Source organism: Clinocottus analis, unplaced genomic scaffold (genome assembly GCF_023055335.1).
Source record: "Clinocottus analis isolate CAN_PGR_092001 unplaced genomic scaffold, fCliAna1.0.p SCAF_4, whole genome shotgun sequence".
Classification (NCBI taxonomy): domain Eukaryota; kingdom Metazoa; phylum Chordata; class Actinopteri; order Perciformes; family Cottidae; genus Clinocottus; species Clinocottus analis.
In genome coordinates, this window is record NW_027176153.1 from 5,407,174 (window position 1) to 5,430,352 (window position 23,179).

The 23,179-nt window shown below is 40.0% G+C and overlaps 1 protein-coding gene across 1 annotated transcript in view; it reads left to right on the forward strand.

Annotated features, from left to right (window-relative positions):
• The first annotated feature begins 428 nt into the window (after positions 1 to 428).
• The window catches only part of LOC137800228 (voltage-gated potassium channel subunit beta-2-like), a 30,973-nt gene continuing 8,222 nt past the window's right edge, over positions 429 to 23,179 (forward strand). The window contains exons 1-6 of the mRNA XM_068597318.1: positions 429 to 491; positions 1,373 to 1,713; positions 7,830 to 7,873; positions 13,587 to 13,624; positions 16,150 to 16,229; positions 20,714 to 20,758. Of these exons, the coding sequence (XP_068453419.1) occupies positions 1,373 to 1,713; positions 7,830 to 7,873; positions 13,587 to 13,624; positions 16,150 to 16,229; positions 20,714 to 20,758 (548 nt within the window). The 5' untranslated portion in view covers positions 429 to 491. The remainder of the gene's footprint in view (positions 492 to 1,372; positions 1,714 to 7,829; positions 7,874 to 13,586; positions 13,625 to 16,149; positions 16,230 to 20,713; positions 20,759 to 23,179) is intronic.

Here is a 23,179-nt window from a genome sequence, read left to right on the forward strand (position 1 = left end):
GTTATTCTGCATTTTCAGAATGTAGTGTAGATCATTCATTGCAACATCCAACCAGAATCTTATTTACTGCTTGTCACGTCATTTATACTACTGCATACTGAAATGGCTTTTTAAACTATTGTTAGTCAATTTTACACTATGTATGCTGCAGGTCTCACCCTAAAGGCCCCTAATACGTTCAGTGTTGTCCTAGATGGACAGAATGAACATTTTTCTTATGCTATTTTTCCTGCGTCAGTGTTCTGCAGCTGTGGGCGCACATTCCTCATTACGCATGGTTTTAGTATTCCTTTGAATGTTAGATATAACTTTCCCTGACGGGGCTGCAGTGAGCATTGGTCGCTAAGAAGGCTGTTAAGAGTGGGTCAGACTGATCTTATGTTTCCTTCTTAGTAAAAGAGCGTCTTAAGCTAAGAACTGGTCTGGGAAACACATCCTTATTTCACAGCGCTCTTAAGAGCGTTTTAACGAATCTGGGAAACGTGGCCAAGGTGAGTGACAGTCAATACAACCGAAACATACAGTGAACAAAGAACAATCCAGGTAAGGGTGTAACAAATACCTATATTTGACAATCACTGAATATGTATACTGTGCTGGTCTTCGTCTTGATACTCAAAGCTGAGCATGGTGGCCATCTATGTTTCTGGCTCACTGGCCCGCAATTGGGCCAACAGAGACACAGCTTCATTGTAACTGGCTTCCTCATCAAGCTCGGTGTGCCCGTTTGAGGTGTTAATCAAGTCTATCAGCCAGGGACAAGGCATTTGCCCTTCCGGAATAAAATCCTTGAACTGGCTAAACTAAGAAAGATCTTCCTTTCTTCAACATTACTGATATGTGCTTTTTGAAGGTGGGCTGACATGGCGGAGCAAGCCTTGTGGCAAAGGGGGCATGCATTTTTGTATTTTGTTCTTGTCATGTCTGTAAGAAAAGAGGAAAAAGAGACATTCTTACTTAAACTAGTTGAAAAAGATTAATTGACATAACCATTGTAAAAAAAAACATTAAAAAACTAAACTTTAAAAAAAATCATAAAATCAATGTCGCAAACTCAGGCCGAATTTCTGATTAATTGTGGTTGGTTCCATAGACTAATGCATTATTTTCTTGGCTCAGTCGTTGACATGCCCGTCTTTTAATCAGAGAAAAAAAAGTTATATATATATATATATAAACAAACAAACAGTTATCCAGCGGGCCGGACTCGACCTACTGGCGGTCCGGATCCGGCCGTATGTTTCACACCCCTGTGTTAGGCTTATCCTGATGATTGACTGACCCACTCTGATCAGTAAAGAAACAGCTGTCATTTATTGTAATCACACTGTTTGATTGTGACACAAGATTGTGTTTTGTTATCAACTTCTAGATGACCAAACCTGGGGCCAGTGGAGGGGTACCACCTGGGAGTCGTGACAGCAGTGGCATATGTAGAAGCAGTAGCATCAGCAGTGGGAATAGTGGGTCTGGAGGCAAGATACTGTCCCTGTCATCCATGAGTGAGAGTGTGCACAGTGGCCTGAGCTGTTTCTTGTCAGAGCAAGCACTGGAGCAGGAAGAAAAACAGCAGCGCAGTAGCCAGTTAGCAGAGTTTCAGCGGCTAAGAGAGGTTCGAGCAGCAGCTCAGCTCAAAAATCTGGAGGATTTTCTTAAAATTAACCATGTTTCACTCGGGGATAGCATGGCTTATTCTACTGGCATGATATACAGGTAAGATGAATATTTATGTATTTATTCAATTTATCCTCATTCAATGGTTCTTATGATATCTCACAAAAAGTTACTCCTTTTTTTGTAAACCATCTATGACATCTGACACCTGATTGCAACTTCCTCCTTAATGCTGCATATGCAACATTTTCACTCTGATAAGGGCATTTTGAACTCAACCAACAACTCCCATTTATGCAATTTATTCACTCCTATTTCCTTGCAAGATCTAGTTCAACTTGTAGGGACTGAAAATAACGTACTCATACAATGTAAATATTATACCCCCATCTTTGTTAAAAAAATGTGCGTGGGTCAGGGGCGTTTCTACGATTGAAAGAAAGGGGGGGGGCTTACTCCCTATGGAAATAGGATATCCATTGTTTCAGGCAGTTCATAGATTAGTTCAATCACAAAGAGTGATTTTGATCTGTAGTTTGGCTAGTTTTGCTTGCATTAATTCAGTATATGATAACAAAGAGACAATTTCAGGGTCATAGTGAACACAAATATTAACTTTTCTAAAAGATAAATACTTTTTCTAAATGTAAAGATAAAAAACAACTTTTAACTAGCTTTTATATCCATGTCCCTCTCAAAAGATGGAGAATGGACCTGACAGTGTTAACTTTTGAGTGGTTTATGAGCAGAAGGGAATGCGATTTTTTAAAATCTATTTGGTTGTCTCTAGTTTTTACAAACCGGCGATATTTTATGCTCATTTGGACACCACTGAGATAAAGATGACCTAGTTCAGTGTCAAATATAACATTCAATAGAATATATATATATATATATATATATATATATATATATGAAAACTAATTTTAATCGAATCATAAATGTTGTATGATGGGCTGAAATGGAAGGCACCCAACGCATTCACCATAATCAAGTCAAACTGGTGGCTCGGATTGGGACGCAACATAAAAGGCATCAGGTGTTGGCAAATGAGGGTGCAGTCACTCAAACTCAAGACACAAAAGTTATACGAAAGTATTTTACAAAAAAAAGCAACACAGGGAACAACAAGGACTTTCAGTGGCACCAAAAAGAACATAACAAAAACCCACGCCCCCTTTACAGGTGCTGTGCACCCAAAAAGTACAGTGGGTGGTGCTCACTCTTACCTGGGGTATTACGAAGTAAACCTACGTGTATGTAATATGTAAACCCCGGGGTATCTTACCTCTAGTGATGGGATGAACAACACTGGTGCGTCAGCACAGCATTGCGCACACAAGAGTGAAACCCCGTATTGGTGCGTGTATCACTTTAAGAAAAAATCACGTGACCGATACAGGAACGGTATCGCTTGGATGTGAAGGCGCCAAATTGTGTTTATAAGGAAGCAAACTGTGTCAACATGTTGTGGGTTTGTTGGATGGAGTTTTGTTGTTGGAGTTGGAGTTTGGATTTTTGCTTGATCGCACCTTGTTACACTGTCTTCATGGATCGTTCCAAGAAATTTTGCCCTGTCTGGAATAATTTTGATCTTGTGACACCTAATAAGGTAAGCTTTTTCTCTTCGACATTGTTTACTGTTATTTTCTTAATCAATATATATTTGTAGTCTTTTCTGGTTAGAGGTTTGAATGTTTAATGATGAATTAACTTTTTATTGTATTGTAGGTGAAGTGTCGGCTCTGCTCCACAGAGCTGTCTTACATCAACAAGAGCACCTCATCAATGCTGAGGCATTATAGAGCTCGGCATGGCAACGATGAATTGGCAGATACTCGTGTGAGTAACCCAGGTATGTTGAAATTCTCCCAGAAAGTGTGATTTCGAAAAAAAATAAGTTTATTACACACAAAATATTTTGAGTGACTGTCATATAGTTTGTAAAAACAAAACAAAACAGTCCTTTAATAAGCTTTAAACAAAAAATTTCGTTTTGGCTTGCAGTTCCTGACAAGGAAGCATTGGATGTGGCTGTGGTCAACGTGATCATTAAGGACTGTCAGCCACTCAGTCTTGTTGAAAATGAGGGCTTCAGGGAGCTAATGAAGCTTGTTGCACCCTCATATGTTCTACCAAGCAGGAAGGTATGCTTAAGAAATGTATGATTAAATTAACTATTGAGTGATATACAATTCATGATCATGATATACATTTGTGATATTTGTATTACAGTATTTTTATGGTTATTTGTAGGCCATGAATTACTTGGTGAGCAAGAAATATGAGGAAAAGGAGAAAACAAAAAAGGACCTCCAGAGCGCCGTTGCTGTTAGTTTGACAGCTGATATGTGGATGTCCATCAACATGGAGGCATATGGCTGTTACTTGCCATTATGTGGACAAAGACAGCCATGAACTCTGTTCATCAGTCTTGGGAGTGCAGCATTTTCCTCAAAAACACACTGCAGAAAACATGGCCACTGTTAAAAGGACCCTCATGGAGTGGGGCATTGCAGACAAGGTCAGGTGTCTTGTCACTGATGCGGCACCAAACATGATTTCATGTGCTCGAATGCTGCAAATACGGCAAACCATTTGTATTGCCCATTCCATGAATTTAATTGTGAGAAAGGCATATGATCAAATCCCAACATTCACAGAAATTCGCAGCAAAACACGACACATTGTGACATATTTTCGATCAAGCACCACGGCGAAAGAGAAGCTCAGTCAAATGCAGCAACAGCTACCATTCCATAAATTAATAAATGAAGTGCCGACACGATGGAACAGCACCTACCAAATGCTTGAAAGAATGACTGAGCAGAAGGAGGCAGTCTGGGTGTCACTGGCCTCTTTAAAACCTGATATTACTCCACTGACTCCTGAAGAATTTGAAGTGATTGAAGAGATGCTCAGGGTCCTTGTTCCTTTTTACCAGGCCACAAGAGAACTCTGAGGAAAAAAAGAGTCTCAGGGTCAAAGGTCATTCCATTGATGAGAATATTCCACATTGACCTCCAGCATCAAGCAACAACAGTTACAAAAACAGCTGCTCAACAGCTGGTTGAAATTTTAAGAAAGCTGCTACTTGAAGTGATCTGCAACATGGAATCGCTCAGTGTGATGACACTGGCAACGCTGTTGGATCCAAGGTTTAAAACAGTTGCCTTTGTTAGTCCACAAAAAGCAGGTGACGCTGTAAAAAGACTGAAGTTGGAGTGTGCTGCTGAAATGAGGATCCATGAGTCTGACCCAGCAGGAGAAGAGCCAAGCTCTTCACATGTATCAGAACCTAGTTCAGGTATGAAAACACGTTTCTTTGTGCTTTTTTGCATATTTGTGGCATTTTATCATGTGGTAATAACCCAAAGACTTTTTTCTAAAATATTTTTTAGGGCACAATCTCTGGAAACCTCTCGATATGGAGGTTGAGGAGAGCAAGAGGACCTCTAATAGCACCGCTGACTATCATTGAAGTGCAACGCTACCTGGCTGAAAACATACCGAGAACAGAAGACCCATTACAATACTGGAAGAAGAACCAGAAAATATATCCAAACCTTCATCAACTTGCACTGACAATGTTGTGTTCACCCTCTTCATCTGTACTCTGTGAAAGAGTTTTTTTCAAGGCGGGGGAACTAGTGTGTAAGAGGAGAAATCGCCTTGGAGCAAACACCCTACAAAAACTGTTGTTCCTCAATAAAAATGCATAAATGAATCTATATGTAATTTTTTTTATTTTTTATGCTTTAACACTTAAGTTAACAAACTTCCACACGTAAGATAAAAAGTTGAACTCTGAATTTTAATACAAATTTGCTATATTTTACAAAGCCAGCGAGCGCTCAGCCAGCGAGCGCTCAGCCAGCGAGCGCTCAGCCAGCGAGCGCTCAGCCAGCGAGCGCTCAGCCAGCGAGCGCTCAGCCAGCGAGCGCTCAGCCAGCGAGCGCTCAGCCAGCACTCTGATGCAGCTCAAGCCAACAACAACTAAACCCAAAGTGACTGACATCTGACACACTGAACAAACACAGGACTTTAAAGGGGAATGCTTGATTGGTGATTGGGAACAGGTGTGATGATGATGACTGGAGGTGTGCAGGTCTGTGAAGTATGAAAATGACAACAGGAGGGGGAGACAAAAGCAACAACACAAAACAGAACAATACAATACATATACAACACGGTACGTAACAGTAATGTACAGAGAAAAACACTATCGGACTAGATCGCATTAGATCTAGTCCAATAGGTAGCATTAGAGGCATAAGAAAAAAAAACCCACAAAAATAGCAAGCTTAGTGTTAACATAGCTCACTGCAGCATTCCCTTTCAATTTCCTTAAGTAAACTAAATGATAGCAGGTAACAATTGTTAAAAACTACAGACAGCCACATTCTGTAACCACATGTTCCCTCCCTGCGTCATTTACTGTGAGCTAAACTTCTTGGTACAATTTACTTTGAGCTAAACTCATTGGTATAGTTTACTTAAAGCTAAAAAGCATTTGAAAGTACCCGGATGGCGCACTGCAAATGGTCAAAAAATGTAGTGTAAAGCGATGGACACTACTCGCACTGAACGGGCGCCATCTTGGCTATGTAGCGAAGGAGCCATTTCGCCAGCTTTTTATTAATTTATTTATATCCTCCTGCCGCGATTGTGGAGGTGTCACAGTTTCCACATAGGTTGGAGAAAGGGGAACACAAGGGACAAAAATAGGGTAAGAAGTGCATTCATTTTGTCATTTTTAGTTTCGCGGGTATCGCGAGCAGATTTGCGGACGTCACTTCCGGCTTAATTTTCGCAGGTGCCGCGAACAGATTTGCGTCCGTCACTTCCGCCAATTGGTTAACGTAAGTGTTCCCTGTGATACAGCGCTTATCAGCAACACAGTGCACTACATGTTAGTGAACTGTGTTATAGTGCACTGTATTGCAGCGTACTTCGTAAAGTGTTCGGTAGTAGATACGGCCACGGTTCTAGCATAAAAATAATCTTTATTTTAACCACAGATAATATGAAATACAAACTAATAATTAAAGCGTCTTTCTTTATAATAGGGGGGACTGCGACTTACTAGTGGTGAGGTCAACTAGTGCAGATGTGGGTCCCAAAAGAATAGAGGCACCCCAATCACCCGTCTACACAACACCTCTTACACAGCCACATATAATAAATAATACTTAACTCTGGAGTAATGTATTTCACAGGCAGACATGAAAAGAACAAAGGACGCAGCCACACAGACATTTCTCCATATATATATATATATATATATATATATATATATATATATATATATATATATATATATATATAATCACATATGAAAGAATCAAAATGTGAGCTGTAAAATACAAGTAGTCTAAAGATTAGAACTAACAGGAAGTTAGTTTTTTCTTTGACCTCCTGTTAATACTTTGAAGGCAGCTGAAAATTGTCCGAGTTGATCGCAGTTGTTCTTGATTGCTTCCTGCAGCGGCCACCTGCTCTCGTTTGTATTCCAGGCAAGGCGCAGCTCTAACGGACAAGCCTATTGAGATAAAATAAGATAATCCTTTATTAGTCCCTTAGTAGGGAAATTACAGGATTACAGTAGCACTGCTCACAAGTAATAAGATAAAAGAAACAAGTAATATAAATAAACCAAAGAACGGTAATAAACAGATTAAAGATTTAAGAAAAAAATTAGCAGTAAAAAAAAGAATGTTAAATTTACAGATGGAATATTAAATTTACAGATGGAATAAAATATACAGATGGAATAAAAATATAGTTGGAATAAAAAATGTAAAGATGGAATAAATAATTTGTATGAAGTGTCCTCTTTTTCACAAACTCAAATCTGGTCATATTAAGTATGATGATAGGCTATCGGATTGTAATTTGAAGGGGGAAAAAACATGCAAACCAGAATGCTCGCATATATGTAACATGTTAGAATTATAAACAACTTGTCCATGTGAGAAATATTAGTTTTAATTTAATGACATTACCAAAATATATATATATATATATATATATATATATATATATATATATATATATATATATATATATATATATATATATTAAAGCCATATTATTTGAACGGGCTAAAGAACATTTTATGGAGGAATGATTTTATATGTTAAAATTGAATGAATTTATATATGATGCTATGAGATTTGACGTTCTCACAGGAATTACTTTCTTTTTGTCAACAGAAATCTAGGCAAATCAGGGCTGAGGGTGTCCTGTCTTGGATTAGGTGAGTGTGATATAAACATGCCTCCCATCGACAATTAAATTATCAAAGTTATCTTTATTGTCAATTCTGCCATATATGTGATACATAGAGGTTCAAAATAAGATAACACCAGTGGCGGGCCGTGGGATTTAGACCTAATCCTTCAATGAGTGCCACGAGAGAAAAAAAAAAAAACTGAGCAAGGTGCGAGGTACGCCTCCCGCGTGCGCCTCCTTCAGACATGAAAATCCCTCACCTATCGGTGAAATTCGCCGTTTTGAAACCAAAATAGATGACCTACGTGAATCGTGTAGATTCTATGATTTTTTTTTTTTTAGAGGGGGGGTGTGGGGTGTTTGTATTCAGTGAACTGCGAACAGATACGCGTGCCAGAAGGGAGTGCGAGTGCATGGTAATATAATATTTTATGGTATCTCAGGATACCCAGGAGCTCTGTTGACATAGACTTGGCTAACCTTAGCTACAGTTTGATGAATTGAGTCATTGAACACAGCAGGAGAGAACGCGACGTTAGCCAGCTAGCTAAAGCTTCGGTGGAAAGTTATTAGCTAACACTACCGTTAATGAAGAGGTAGATTCAGGGGCCGATCACACAGGACGCGACTTTTTAAAGTGCAGCCGCTTAAAAAACTCCATGACAAAAAACGGGTGTTTTTTCCCCAAAAACTCGCCGGGCGTTTTTATTTTTTAAAGAGTACGGCGAATACCTATCCACAAATTGTGTCTGGATGACAAGGACGCGACTTTTTAAAGTGCAGCCGCTTAAAAAACTCCATGACAAAAAACGGGTGTTTTTTCCCAAAAAACTCGCCGGGCGTTTTTATTTTTTAAAGAGTACGGCGAATACCTATCCACAAATTGTGTCTGGATGACAAGAGCTTTCAGTTGTACTTTCGGCTGAACAGGAGTCAGTTGGGGCGGGGGAAATCCCCGGTGGGCGGACGTGGTTGGGGCCGGCCCACCTCCATCACCAGCCGGCCGTCACTCTGGCATTGCGCTAGCTTGTCTACATACCGCGCGCAGTTCACAGAACACGTTAAATTTACTCTAAAACTAAAGTCTTAGCGACACTGACTGAGTTTTATACTACTCCTTGCGATCTGTACTCCTACTCATGGTTTCCATACCCAGCATGCAACACTACTAATCGCGATCTGTATTCACACTCATGGTTAAGATGATGCTTATTCAGAGCTTTTTGGCGATTTTAGGACATTCTGCCTTGATTTTAATCCAGAACACCGGCACTTTGGCAGACTTGAAACGTACATTTAACTTTTAGGGTAACGGTCTCACGCTCTGACATGTGTCAAGAGTGTGAGGCTCAGATGCACAGACAGATGTATCCGGTCCGTTTTTCAAAATAAAACCGGCCTCTTTTTTTCTCCTTTTTTTCCCATTCTTTCTGTGCGGCCCGATACCAAGGGGATGTTGCGTCACTCGCTCACAGACGAAGACATTTTTTAGTGTGATTCACCAGCATGGCACAACACGGACCTTTTTTTCAACCTTCAACCTTCTTCACGTTACTACTATTATGTTACTTAACTTATTGCTTTGTAATGCACCTTCAACACCACACACACACACACACAATGCATTGATTGCGCGGGCAATGCATTGTGTCGTGTACTAGGTAGGCCGGTCTGACAGTAATCCCCGGGCCACTTTTTTCCCCCAGTCCGCCCCTGAGCAGTAGAGTCACGTTTCCATCTAGTATTGTAAAGATCTTTTACATGTGTCACTTTCACACATTCTTGCATTCCGTGCATTTTGCTTATCCTTATTTTCATTCTTTTATTTTTTGCTTTTTATTCCCTGCAGAATCAACTGTAAATATTCAATACTCCCAATTAAATATCCACGCTCCCTCCTTATTGCACTCAGTTTTATCTTTAGCATTTCTCTGTTTCTTATTGCACCCCCACAGAACCTAAACTAACTCTGCCAGCCCAGGTGCCGATTAGTCACATGGTAATAAAAAACAATATTTACGTGTTGGTGCCATGCTGTTGAATTACACTAAATAATGGCTTCGTCTGCGAGCGAGTGACACAATACCCCCTTGGTATTGGGCTGCACAGAAAGAATAAAAAAATTTACAAGACGGATTTTATTTTGAAAAATGACCAGATTTATCCATTTGAGCCTCTTACTCTTGACACATGTCACAAAGCTACGTGATAACATTGCCCCAAAAATGAAACTTAAATGTACTTTTCAAGTCTGCTGATGTGCTGGTGTTCTGGATTAAAATCAAGGCAGAATGTCCTCAAACCGTCAAAAAGCTCTGAAAACCTGCAAGCAACATTCAAACAATGAGTGAATACAAATCGCCATCAGTGTTGCACGCTGCGTGTGGAAACCATAAGTTTGAATGCAGATCGCGAAGAGTAGTATAAAAGTGTCAGTGATTACTTGAGTTTAGGTTTTAGAGTAAATTTAACGCGTGTTGAGTGAAGCACAGAATGTAGTTGACGCCGGCAATCTCGGAGGGATGGCCGATTGGTGATTGACTTGACTGGCTTTTCACATCCTTTCAGTGGCGTTTTGAGCAGTGTTTTGTTTGTAAATAATGTGTTGGGGTTGTAAATAATAGTATTAGTATAGTTTCTGAGAGTCCAGCTACTTGCTGGCCCACCTAAACCCCCCACTAAAGGTCTCTTTACTGGTCCCACAAACACAAAGGACAGTTGGAAAAGAACAGACAGAAGCCCATTCTGAGGAGGAAACAGTGTACAAACTGCATGTAAAAGCCTCTGTGGATGTGTGAGTACTGCAATATTGGGTTATGTCTTCAGCTGGACAGTAACTGTTAAGAGAGATGAACACATTTTTAAAACGCCTGGACACGGACACATATAAAAGCCTGTAACATGGACACTGAATGGTTCATGCCAGTGGTCACCAACCTTTTTGAAACCGAGATCTACTTTGAGGTACCAAATAATACGGAGGGCTCCTTGTCTGATACAAACTTCCTGAACAACAAAGTTCCACAGTTCACTTTTTAATAATAATGTATGTGAAGTGACTGTCTGATCACATATCAATGTTAATTATTCCTCACAATAATTATTAAAAATTTCTACAACATTGATGGTAGGAGAAGAAAAAAAAATGTTATCACTTCGTAGAAAAATGAATAAAGTTATATCCGTGCAAAAAATAACTAATATTTAGATACTTCTAAATAGCTTATTGTGGAAAACAATAAACTATGTTTGTGCTAAACAAAACAGAATGAGTGCTGATATGTGAGCATCAAGTTGCATCAGTATGAGTGGCTGCAGTTAGCCGCTTTCCTCTACACATGTTTTTAAAACAGGGTTATAGATTTCATACGGACTCTCAATTCATGCTTAATGTTGACTTGAGGTCTGTTTTCTGGTGAGACCGCAACAGCAGAAAAGACCTCACAGAGAGCTCATAAAGATTGGCCTCTAGCAAAATGCCAAGAATCGGAGAGTCGCGCATGCGCAGCGCAGCCTGTTGACGGCGCACATGAACATTTAAAATCAGCATTTCCTCTTGCGCCCCACCTGTAATAAATACCGCCCCAGTTTGATAAATACTGACTTAAAGGAAACATGATATTCATTTAATTTAATTTATTGACAACCACACAATGGGCAGGCTTTGTCACTGCAGGGCATTTTTCGGGCTTTTGGAAGAATATTTTCAGAGACTCGATATGCGAAGTCAGAAACGTTGTTTATGGAGCTCCATGCTGCAGCCTGTTGATGTTTGTCTTCACCCGCACATACATGAACTGTTAGGCTTTAAAAGTTATAGCTGATAGCTTAAAATAGTTGCAGCTTAAAGCAGCAAATCGCCGCTCTGTCTCTCTCTCTATCCACTTTGTGCACGCCCGTGTCTGTGTGTGTGCTCACCTGTCTGTGCGCGCATCGCAGCAAAACTCCACAGCTTGCGAAACAGAGAGGAGTTTAACGCGACCATGATCGGTTGATAAAATTATTTTCATTTTATTTTGGAGAACGACAGGAAAAGTCCCCGAAATTGACCGGTCGATCGCGATCGACGGGTTGCGACCACTGGTTTATGCAAACTAAACTGTTTGAGAAAACAGGTTAAATTTAATTTCTTTAATCTCAAACGCTTTGCTCAGGTTAATTTTCAATTGTTTAGAAGTTGCATTTAGTAAAAATATGTTTTTTTACTTTATAGTTTTTACGCCATTATAACCATTATAACATAATAATGACTAATACTTACCAGATTTTTGTAAGTTGAAAAAGTACCAGGCGGACTGTCATCATTACAATACTAAAAGGGTTAACCAGGCTAATCTTACATGGTTAAAGAAAAGTGAAACGTGATTGGATAGAAAAATGCTGTTAAACAGGTCCGGAGAAGCCATACAAGAGACCTGAAGGAGCACAGGACCGGATGAAGGCAGCTGTGCAATGAGAAAATAAGCTAATAGGCAAAAATAATTATAATACATGTACTGTATTTGTGAAAAACAATTACATTATAAAAAAGCTATAACTTTGAATTATATATATATATATATATATATATATATATATATATATATATATATATATATATATATATATATATATATATATTTAATAAAGATAAAATAGTTATACCCTTTGTGATTCCGTTATTTCTCTCCTTCTGGATAAATTATTGTCTCTTCAATGGACAGTACTACCTCTGTGCTTCTTCGCCTCTAGTTTCCATGGATCATAGCTGTCTGGAACCGGTCCTGCCCCTAGTTTATTTTATATAGCCCAAAATCACAAATACAAAATTTTGCCTCAGAGGGCTTTACAATATGTACACTTATCATCTATGTCCCCGGACCTCACGTCGGATCAGGGAAAACTCCCACAAACAAAGATAGTAAAGCCCTTTTACAGGGAAAAAAGGGAAGAAATCTGAAGGAGAGTAACAGAGGAGGATTCCTCTCCCCGGATGGACAGAAGCAATAGATGTCATATGACCAGAATGAAATAACGTAACAGAGTTATAGCACATTCAATGAATGACAAAAAATATTTATATAATGGCATGGAACACAGTCCAAATAACCACCATCCATGTCGGCAGAGGAAAGTACCCATGGCAGGGGGCAGGACCAGCTCCAAACAGCCACGATCCATGAAAACTTGAGGCGAGGAAGCACAGAGGCTCCCGGAAAGGAGTAGAGTTAGTCATGTGCATTGAAGAGACAATAATTTATCCAGAAGGAGAGAAAGAACATAAAGATTGCATTCCTATGCTGACGTGAATTTTCACAAATAATGGAGTGGCTTTTTTTATAGCACCACAAATTACATCATCAGAACTGCTATCTGCTACAAAAGCACACAATCCTTTTATGTTTTCACCCCTCAATGTGTAAAAAAAAAAAAGCTCATTGAGCAATATCACTTATAAATCTTAATGCCTCAACTTTCAGGTTTTTGTAAATCCTCATATAACGAAGGTTCATAAGTTATTGTCTCACAAGTTCAATCTGTACGTATTGTTAGTCCCAAATTTAACATTGTTTCACTTGACATCTTACAACTCCTATTAGTACCTGACAATATAACATGATACCAAATAATAATGGAGAGTAGCTAATACAGGAGTAATGTGATCTCTCTTTCTAGTCCTCGTCAAATTGGAACTCCTGAGTAATTACTATGTATGTTGCCGGTTGTAATCTAAAGCATTTCCTTTCATTTTTGTGCAGGCACGTGGGTCACCTTTGGAGGCCAGATAACGGATAAGGTAAGAATACTTGCAGTCTCGTGTAATCCAGGCTGAAGTTTAACAGGATGTAACAATGACAGAATAGTCTCAAGTTTAACATTGTTTCACTTGACATCTTACAACTCCTATTATTACCTGACAATGAGTGTACATGTACAAAAATATTGCAAATCTGTGCTGCTGACCCCAAGGTTTCTACTGGGCACCTTTGAACAGCTCTCACTTATATCTCCTAGTCTGTCCATCTCCTAGTCTGTCCATGTTGAGGCATTGCACCTGTATCGTCACATAGCCGAATATCACTGGCCTTGTAAATCCTCTCACATGATCCGACTCGACCAATCACATGTGTGTTTTCCATTCATCCCCACCCTTGACTCAAGTGCCATATTTACACATACGGAGCGACGAGAGAGACCCGATAGTTGTAAAAAGTACATAAGTCAGAGAAGTTATTTCACTTGGTGCTCCAAAAAGAAAAATCTGGACCCCTTAACCAGAGCCTTTAACCAAGAATGACTGTTAAGGTTTATCATTTCCACAACTAGTTAAAAAGCAGTATTTCTCATATTCAGCGACATTAAAATCAGCGATGTGAAGCGCCACTACAAAACAAAGCACAGATCTTTTCAGCAAACGGACTGACTCGCATGCGAAATCAAGGCGCAGAAAAATAAACCTAAAAGGCCAATGTGATCAGCACCCTAACACATAAATTAACTGACCAACAATGACGATAACGGGGAAATGAGCTGAAACAAGTGGTTTAAGCATCAATTCTGTTGTCAGTTTGTCAAAGCTTCAGCCGACTTAAAAATATATGCCACTGATTTGAGGTCCTGCTCGAGGGACCAGTGAGCCCCGCCAGCACCAATAATTGTTTTTTGGAAGATCTAACAATTTCGTTTTGGAAGATCTAACAAGCAGTCTTTGGTCTCAGAGTTTATTATTTGTTCACAGTAACATTAAATCAGTTTGAGATTTAAAACTTAATATTTTAATTTAACTTTAACGTTGAACTACAGAACTACAGTGGCGTCTTTTTTTACTTTGACTGAATTATTTGCAATTATATGTGTATCAACATATATGTGTATGTATGTATGTATTAGGGCTGGGCAAATTAACGCAGCGTTAACTTCTCACGCTAATTATTTGATCATGCGTTAACTGCATTTTATTTTATTTATTTTTTGCATTGGGAGGGGCTTATCACTGCCGCACACAGATGCTCTACTTTTAAACACCGACCCTCTTTTTAGGTTTCTGCTTGAAAATGACATGCCCAAACTAAAATGGGTGTGTCTCTGCGACCACTAGAGCTATTTGAATAATCTTGGAGTTAATAAACAAGTAAAATGTTAAGTTTTTCTCAGATGTGTAAATATCAGTCTATGTGGTAATGGTTAAGAGTAGATGAAGATGATACACAGTGTGTAATGTAAAGTTTTCAGGTCCGCCTAGAAAAAAAGCACTTTTAGCATGATTTTTACCTTGAACTGATGCGTTCACAAGGTTTAAAATTCTCCCAAATCCTACCTTAACATTTTAACATAATTTTTGCATTGTTTTACTTTCATAAAGTGAAGCAGAACAAAGTTAGAGAGGATTTAGTACAGAAAAAAAGTCAGGCGAGGAATCACATTTGGAGAAAAATAAATAAAAAAATTCAGATTTTTTATTTTTTTTTAATTCAAAAAACTGTTAAACAAAGGTAAGGAGTATTTGCTGATTTTACAACAATTCACAAGTATTATTTCTGGATCTTTACTCATCAGAGATGTTCAGTGCACTTGTTTAAGCCAATACAGACTGGACTTTCTCACTGAGTAAGAAAAAATGAACTGAACTGGAAAACATGAAAAGCAGTTATTGCTTTTGTATTAGGTTAATCAATTGCTGGTCTTTGACATACATCTTTAAGGTAAGCAACGGACTGAACATGGACAAAAGTAGGGGCTTGTCCCTAACAGTGGTGGACTGTCAGGGCCTTCTAAGCCTTCTCTGGTGGCCTGAACAGAATAACAAAGTTATAGCTATTTTATAATTTAAAAAAGATATAAAATTATATATACATATAGATATCTATATATATTATCATTCTCTAGAGGGACCTGGTTTAGACAAAAGAAGCAATACGACAAAAAGTTAGACAGACTGGTAATTCATAGAAAGTATTAAGTGCAAACGGTCTTTTTAATAAAATTCTGTCTGGAATAAAGGGATCATGAGAGCAATGAAGGCCCATTTTATGTAAGTTGGCAGTGGCCGTGCATTTTCTACCAGGGCCTTCTGTGTCATCTGATATCGTAAACATAAATATGTGCATGACGGGATACTGCATCGTTAACAGAGAAATGTTTTTATCATTCCTATAACTCAACATTCTGGCTTCATTACGTTATGAAACCTTGATACAACTTGTCATTTCAAGAACCTTTCAACTTGACAGCAGAAATATCTTTTTCAAAGGTCAAAGAGAGAGAAATTGCAACTTCTTTTACTCATTTCTCATCTTTATCATCTCAAATTTGGCTATTAAGGTGGCAGAGGAGCTGATGACTTTGGCATATGAGAATGGGATCAATTTGTTCGACACAGCTGAATTGTATAATGCTGGAAAGTAAGTATGATTGTGCATGACTTAAAATCAAGATGTGACTTTATACACTGTTTATTCCAAACATGTTTCTGTAACAAAACATGTGCACACAACACTATCATGCCACATTGAAGAAAAATAACTAAATATTTAATCAAACTTAAGAAGGGAGCGCTTGCACGTTTGAAGAAGGGGAAGTGAGTTGTAATTGTCTCATTTGTGGTTTGATCGTCACAAATTCCATTACTTTTTAGATTGTTTTGATCCGGCTTGCCTGTTTTCACTGACTCTCCTGTGATTTCAGGTCTGCCAGTCACACCATGAAGTCACTCATTCGCATCACCTGGTCATCCACGTCCATCACCTGCTGCCAATTCTCTCATTGGTCCCTCACTATTTATATTTGTCCACTTGTATTTAGGTTCAATTCAGTTAATTTTTGTAGAGAGGAGCTGAGTGTATCTTAAACTGTCCCCAAGCCCACAGGCCTATAGCAGCATATCCCTGCCAGATGTTCTTGTGTGTTACTGGCAAGCTTTTGAGCATTATTTTAGTTTCTTCAGCTGATCTGTCTGTTCTGACCCTGCCTGCCTGTTTTTGGATTATTTTTTTTTTCCTGAGTGACTGATTTCCTGGTTTTAACCGTGCCTAAATACTAAGTAAACTGAACTATCCTTGTAGCTGTTCTTGTGCTATTGGGTTTGAGTTTACTAATTTACTAGTATCCTTGGCAGTACAATATGGCGAACATGAACCCAGCCAACTCTTCACATCCCAAGACGAAGTCTCCGATTTAAGCCAGCATGTTACAAGGCCATAAACAGCGGCTTACCTTCATAGCACAGGCTATGCAGGTGTTGGCCGTCCATCACGAGCGTAGCATTGGGGGTTTACGTGATCATACGCTGAATTTCTCTTCTATGATTTGCTTAGCTTTTGGCCATGACTCTTGCCTCTCAGCTGGGGATCAGGTAGGAGGTTGTGTAAAAAACCATCCTTGTTACATCCTAAGATGGCCTGCTCCTCTGCAGGGTCACACATTGATCCATTCCTCTTAGTGGTAGGTAATCACAATGAAGTACTAACCTTTCATCTCATTCATGAACTAAAACAACCTGTCATGTTGGGCTGTCGGCTTAGGATATATTATCCACACAACTGTATTGCAGTGTTCACTGTTATGCTCTCTGTCTAATGTCTGCTCCTAGTCTGTCTGTCACCTCTGAGTTTCCAGATCTCTTTGTTCCCAAGAAGTACCTAGATCTGAAGGAGGTTTGTAACAAAGTCTGGGTAGTACATTTACACCAAGTCCTCCCGAGGTTTTGTTTGAATCACTTCTTAAATGCTGAAAAGTGCAAGTTCTACACCTCACGCTTCCTGGGGTTTTTCATCAACGCTGGTAAAATCCAGATAGACCTGCCAAGACCAAAGTAGTTGCTTACTGGCTTCCTCTTTTCATACATAAGAAACCTCAGTAGTTTTTAGGTTTCGCAAACTTCTATTGGCGGTTCATTCCTAACTACAGTTTGGTGGCTGCGCCCCTCACAGCCGGTGGTGCTCTGTGGCAGATGGGCCCTTGGTGATTTAGTTACGTTTCTCATGTGCTCAAATTCATATATTTCCAGATTCTGCCAGCCAGTTTATTGTGTAGGTGGACACTTCTTAAACTGGTATGGGGGTATTTCTTTGTCAGCGATTGGCCAAAAGGTTCTGGTTCTGGATCTTCTCCCGGAAGCTGTCTCTCGAAGAATTATGACATCAGGAACTGTAAGCTATTGGTGGTAAAACTTGCACTGGCTGAATGGAGACACTGGTTGGAGAGCGCCGATTGTGGTCTGGACGCGTCATAAAAAGCTGGAAAACACCCGTTCGGTAAAGCAGCTGAACTCTCATCAAGCTAAGTAGGCTCTTAATTTTTCTTTCAACCTAAAACCTCTCCTTCCCATTCTGAAGGTATCCTCACTCATGAATGTGTTATTGATACGGGAACCTGGGAAGTCGAGGACAAGGTTAAGCGCTCCGATGCTGAACACCCTGCCCCCAGTGTTTGTCCTGATGAATGTTTGTTTGTTCTTACCAATCTGTTCTCCAGTGGGGCCACTCTTGCTGCCTAGCTTGCCATCCTGCGGTCAGACGCATCTTAGCGCTTTTGGTGGTTTTTCATGGAGGACACCAAGCGGGTTCTATTGTGCTTGCCAGGTCTGCTCACAACAAAAAAGCACTTGCCAAGCTCTTTCTGGGCTTATTCAGCCTCTGCCAGCTCCTTGTCGTCCGTGGCTCCACATCGCTTTGGATTTTGTAACCGGCCTAGATCCCTCCGACAGTATCAGTCATTCTTACTGTCATTGATTGGTTCTCCAAGTCTGCTTCACTCATCCCACTACCCAAGTTACCCACTGCCATGGAAACTGCTGAAATGATGTTGCTAAATGGGTTCCGGCTGCATAGTCTTCCCTCTGATATGGTCTCTGACCGTGGGCTGAATTTCACCTCTCACTTCTGGTCCAAGTTTCGCAGGCCACTTGGGTCCACAGTGTCATTTAGGTTCCACCCTCAATCTAATTGTCAGGCTGAGCGAATGAATTAAGACATGGAGATGCTATGCGCTGTCTCTCCTGCCGCAACCCCTCCTCCTGGTTTAGGCCACTTGTGTGTCAAGCATGCCCACAATACCCTTCCCAGTTCAGCCTTCTCTCACCTTTCCTGTGTATCTGGGGTTATCAGCCACCACTTTTTTTTCCCAGCAGGAACAGCAGGCCAGTGTTCCCTCAATCCAGGCATTCGTTCAGCGGTGGTGATGCACTTGGAGGCAGAGCTGTTCCACACTTGTGTGCTCTTCCAACCGACAGCTTGTCCCCGCATCCTATTAGGCCCAATGTGTCTGGCTGTCTTAGCGGGACCTTTCCCTCAAAGGAAAATCCAAAAACTTGGCTCCTTGTTTCGTGGACCCATTTCTGTTTCTTAGGTCATAAATCCTGAACCCATCCTTCATCATCATCATCCATGAGAATTCACCCCACATTCTATGCCTCCAGGATTAGATATGAGTTCCCTCCATCGATGAGGCACCTGCCTACACTGTCTGTCACCTCCTCAAATCTCAATAGGGGAGTGCAATACCTCGTGGACTTGGAGGGTTATGGTCCCGAATAGCGCTCATGGGTCAATGTTTGCAGCATACTGGATCCCTCCCTGATTACTGACTTCCACCAGACTCATCCAGACCAATCCAGCGTCCAATCGGATGAGCCTGGTGGAAGTCAGGAAGCGTCCCTGCAGGGTGAAGGGTGAGGGGGGTTCTGTCACAATTTCTTCTACTTTTTAGATTGTTTTGATCTGGCCTGTTTACACTAACTCCTTTGAGTTCAGGTGCAGGACCTGAAATCACAGGCCATGGCAGGCACTCACACCATGAAATCACCTATTCTCCTCACCTGGTTGACCATGCCCATCTCACCTGCTGTCCATTCTGTCATTAGTCCTTCACTATTTATTGTCATCCACTTGCACTTGAGCCCTGCCAGATTTACTTGTGTGTTATTGCGAAGCGCCAAGCGTTATTGTATTTTCTGTATCTGATCTGCCTGCCCATTTTGACATTGGAATTTCTTTTCTGCCTGCCTCTTTTTGAATTTGTTTGCCCGATTGACTGATCTCCCGGTTTTGACCCTGCCTGAATACAGAGTAAACGGAACTATCCTTGTCTCTTTCTTGTGCTTTAGGGTTCCAGTTTGCATGTACAAGTAATGTTTACACTGAAACAGTTAATCCATCAAATTCAGTGCCCCCTGCTGTATCGCTATTTCCCAAGCTATTGTTGCTTGCTGTCATCTGCACTGGCTGTCATGTCTAACAATGCTTTCGTTATATGGAAGTGGGCATGGAGTCATCTCTCAGCCAATTGGCAACTTCTTTGCATTTTTCTAAATTATGCAGTGGGTGGACTTAGACTTGGAGGTGATCACACATTCAATTTGATCTACTGCATTCCAGTCCAAGATAAATTTCCTTGGATTTTCTTAATCAGGTAAATTACCAAATGTTACATCCTCAGTACTAATAATCAATGTATACACTACATACCAAAAGTTTAGAATCAGCTGTTATGTTGTTTTTGTTATGTTCATATTGGTATTGTAGTATTATTCAATAACCAATTCTGAATTAAATTATAGTTTAAATTGCCGAGCCACAAAATGAAATGTCAACAATATATGCAATGTGAATTGTAATGCAAATTTCTTTAAAGTAATTTAATTCTAAATTAGAGGAAAAAACTATTTACACATGACTCCTTTTGTGAAATTGTTTGTGACAAAGGGAACATTTAAAATACAAGAAAATTGGTGAAAACAACTTGTTTGAGTTAATGGTGCTGTTACACATGCCCCTCATCTCTCAAACACTAAAGTCTTTGCAGATTCATCATCAAGTTATTATTGTGATTATCTTCATCAGCTACTCAAAACACATGGCTTTCTCTTTCTGTTAATCTCTTTTCTCAGGGCTGAAGTTGTCTTGGGAAATATCATAAAGAAGAAAGGATGGAGGTAGAGTTTTCAGATTGTTTGTAATATCAAAACTAGAAGCATCATATTTGAAGGTTTAGTTGAAAAATGTTGACCATGGCTCAACACTTATGGCTCAGTGGTGAGCAGGGTCATCCTTCAATCAGAGGATTGGTGGTTCAATCCCCATTAGCCCATGTTGTTGTGTCCTTGAGCAAGACACTTAACCTTAAATTGCTCTCATAGGTGCGCCTATGGTGTATAAATGTTTGATAGTCCTTTTGTGGCACCTTGCATGGTAGCTCTGCTCATTAGTGTGTTAATGGGTGAATGAAGTCATGTCGTATTAAAGCGCTTTGAGTGGTCGGAAGACTAAAAAAAGGCCATACAAATTTAGCACTGCGTGTTGGACGACATTACACTATCCTGAATCTTTCATCACTGTACTGCCTGAAAGCTGCATTTCGATGTTTTGTATATACTTTATTAAACAGCATATCCCAGTTCCCCCCCAAAAAAATTGCTCAGAAAAGTGTCTATCAGAGGTGATTAAAATGATATCTAAAAAGTGCACAATGAATTTCAGGTAAAGTATTACCTAAAATGCAATCTCAGTTTGATGTCAAAAGAAATACTGTTCATCCTACTGTTATTAGTCATACAGCTAACACGGTAAATAAAACGCATTGGTGCATCTTTCCTTTGTCAAACTATTCATTTAATTACTACAATTTATTTAATCCTGCTGACCAAGCTTGCAAATCATCATTCCTGTTGTTGCTAACCCTGCTCATTTGAATGTATTCCATTTAATATATTTTATCTTGCTCTAAATCGCAAATTTCCCTGAGAGGGCGTTACATTTTGTACACGTAGGACATCCTCTGTCCCAAGACCCTCGCATCGGAACAAAAAAAACTCCCCAAAAAAACCTTCAAGGAGAGCAACAGAAGATGAATCCTTCTTACAGACTGAACAGAAGTCCAATACATGTGTACAGAATGTACATAACACAACACATCCAATACATATCATATAAATGATTAATCAGAATTGGTATAGTCAAATACATTACACATTCAAGGAATTTGGCTAGTCTGTTTTTTAAGCAGCAAGTGTATATAAATAGAATTGTGCATTTCTATCAGAAATTCTCCTAAGGATGTGTCGTGTCCAGTAGGGTGTTGGGGGGGTCAAAGGCTTTACTGTTGAACATAACTGCAGATGGGAAGAAACTGTTATTGTGGCGGCAGGTCTTGGTCCCGACAGACCGCAGTCTCCTACGAGACGGACGGGACTCAAAAAGTTTGTGTCTTGGGTGAGAGGTGTCGGCTACAATCTTTCTTGCTAGGAAGCGCAAAAACTCAAATGTGGCAATCAGGGAGTCACACAAGGTGATAAGGGAAGGTGGGGCTGTATTTTTAGAGAAATCCCCAACCATCTCTACTGTCTTTAAACTGTTGAGTTCTAAGTTGTTTGCACCAGGGAACCACATTCAATATCCCACCTGTAAGCAGACTCTTCCCCACCAGAGATGAGTCCAATAAGGGGGGTGCTGATGGCCTGAATGTCAGAGACGTGTTTCACCAGCTTCAAAAGCTGTTTCTTGTCAGACGGGAAGTCTGTGATCAACTTACAGGTGGAGTCAGACACGTGCAACTAGAAGCTTGTCCTATAGCACAGATGGGATGTCCACAATCAGGAACCTGGCATAGGTTCCTGAGGAGTCCAGGTGCTTAAGGATGAAGAGAAGAAAAAGAAACATGCACTTTATTAATCCCCTTGGGGAAATTCTTTTTTGCATTTGACCCAATCATGGTTAAGGAGCAGTGGGCTGCCTTGAATAAATGTACTAGTGGAGGTCAGGTAGGACCACTACAGGAATTACGAACACTCTACCAAATATAACCACAATCCATGGAAACCTACGAGGCAAAAGCACAAAGACGCTGGAGAAGGAGCAAAGTGTGGGAGAGGGAGAAGAGGGGATCTCAGTGTATCCTCGTAAATCCACTGGCATTCTAGGCTTACAGCAGCATATCTAGAGGCTGGTCCGAGGCAAACCTGCGCCAACCCTAAGTATAAGCATTATCAAAAAGTAATCAAGCACATATTCCTGTTAATACATTAGTGGATTGTAAGCTAACAATCAGTAGGTGTTGATGACAGTATTTCAATTAATTGTGTAGTGGCTGATCTAGTGGCTGATTTAAACTCTGTGTCAGAGGTAGTGTCCACAAAAGCAATTATTCCCAGCTGAAAACACTGCCGGGAGTGCTTGAGTGCTTTGGAGGTCAGCTGAGATGCTTGCATCAGCATGATAATGAATATCTGCATAAGTAAAACTGTTGGAGTAAGGTCAAATATTTGCTTTCGCTAAAGAGAAAGGGTTAAGTACGTAGGAAGAGGGAATAAACCCGCAGGTCTACGTGAGCTCTTTGTGTGTGAGAAAACACCTCGATG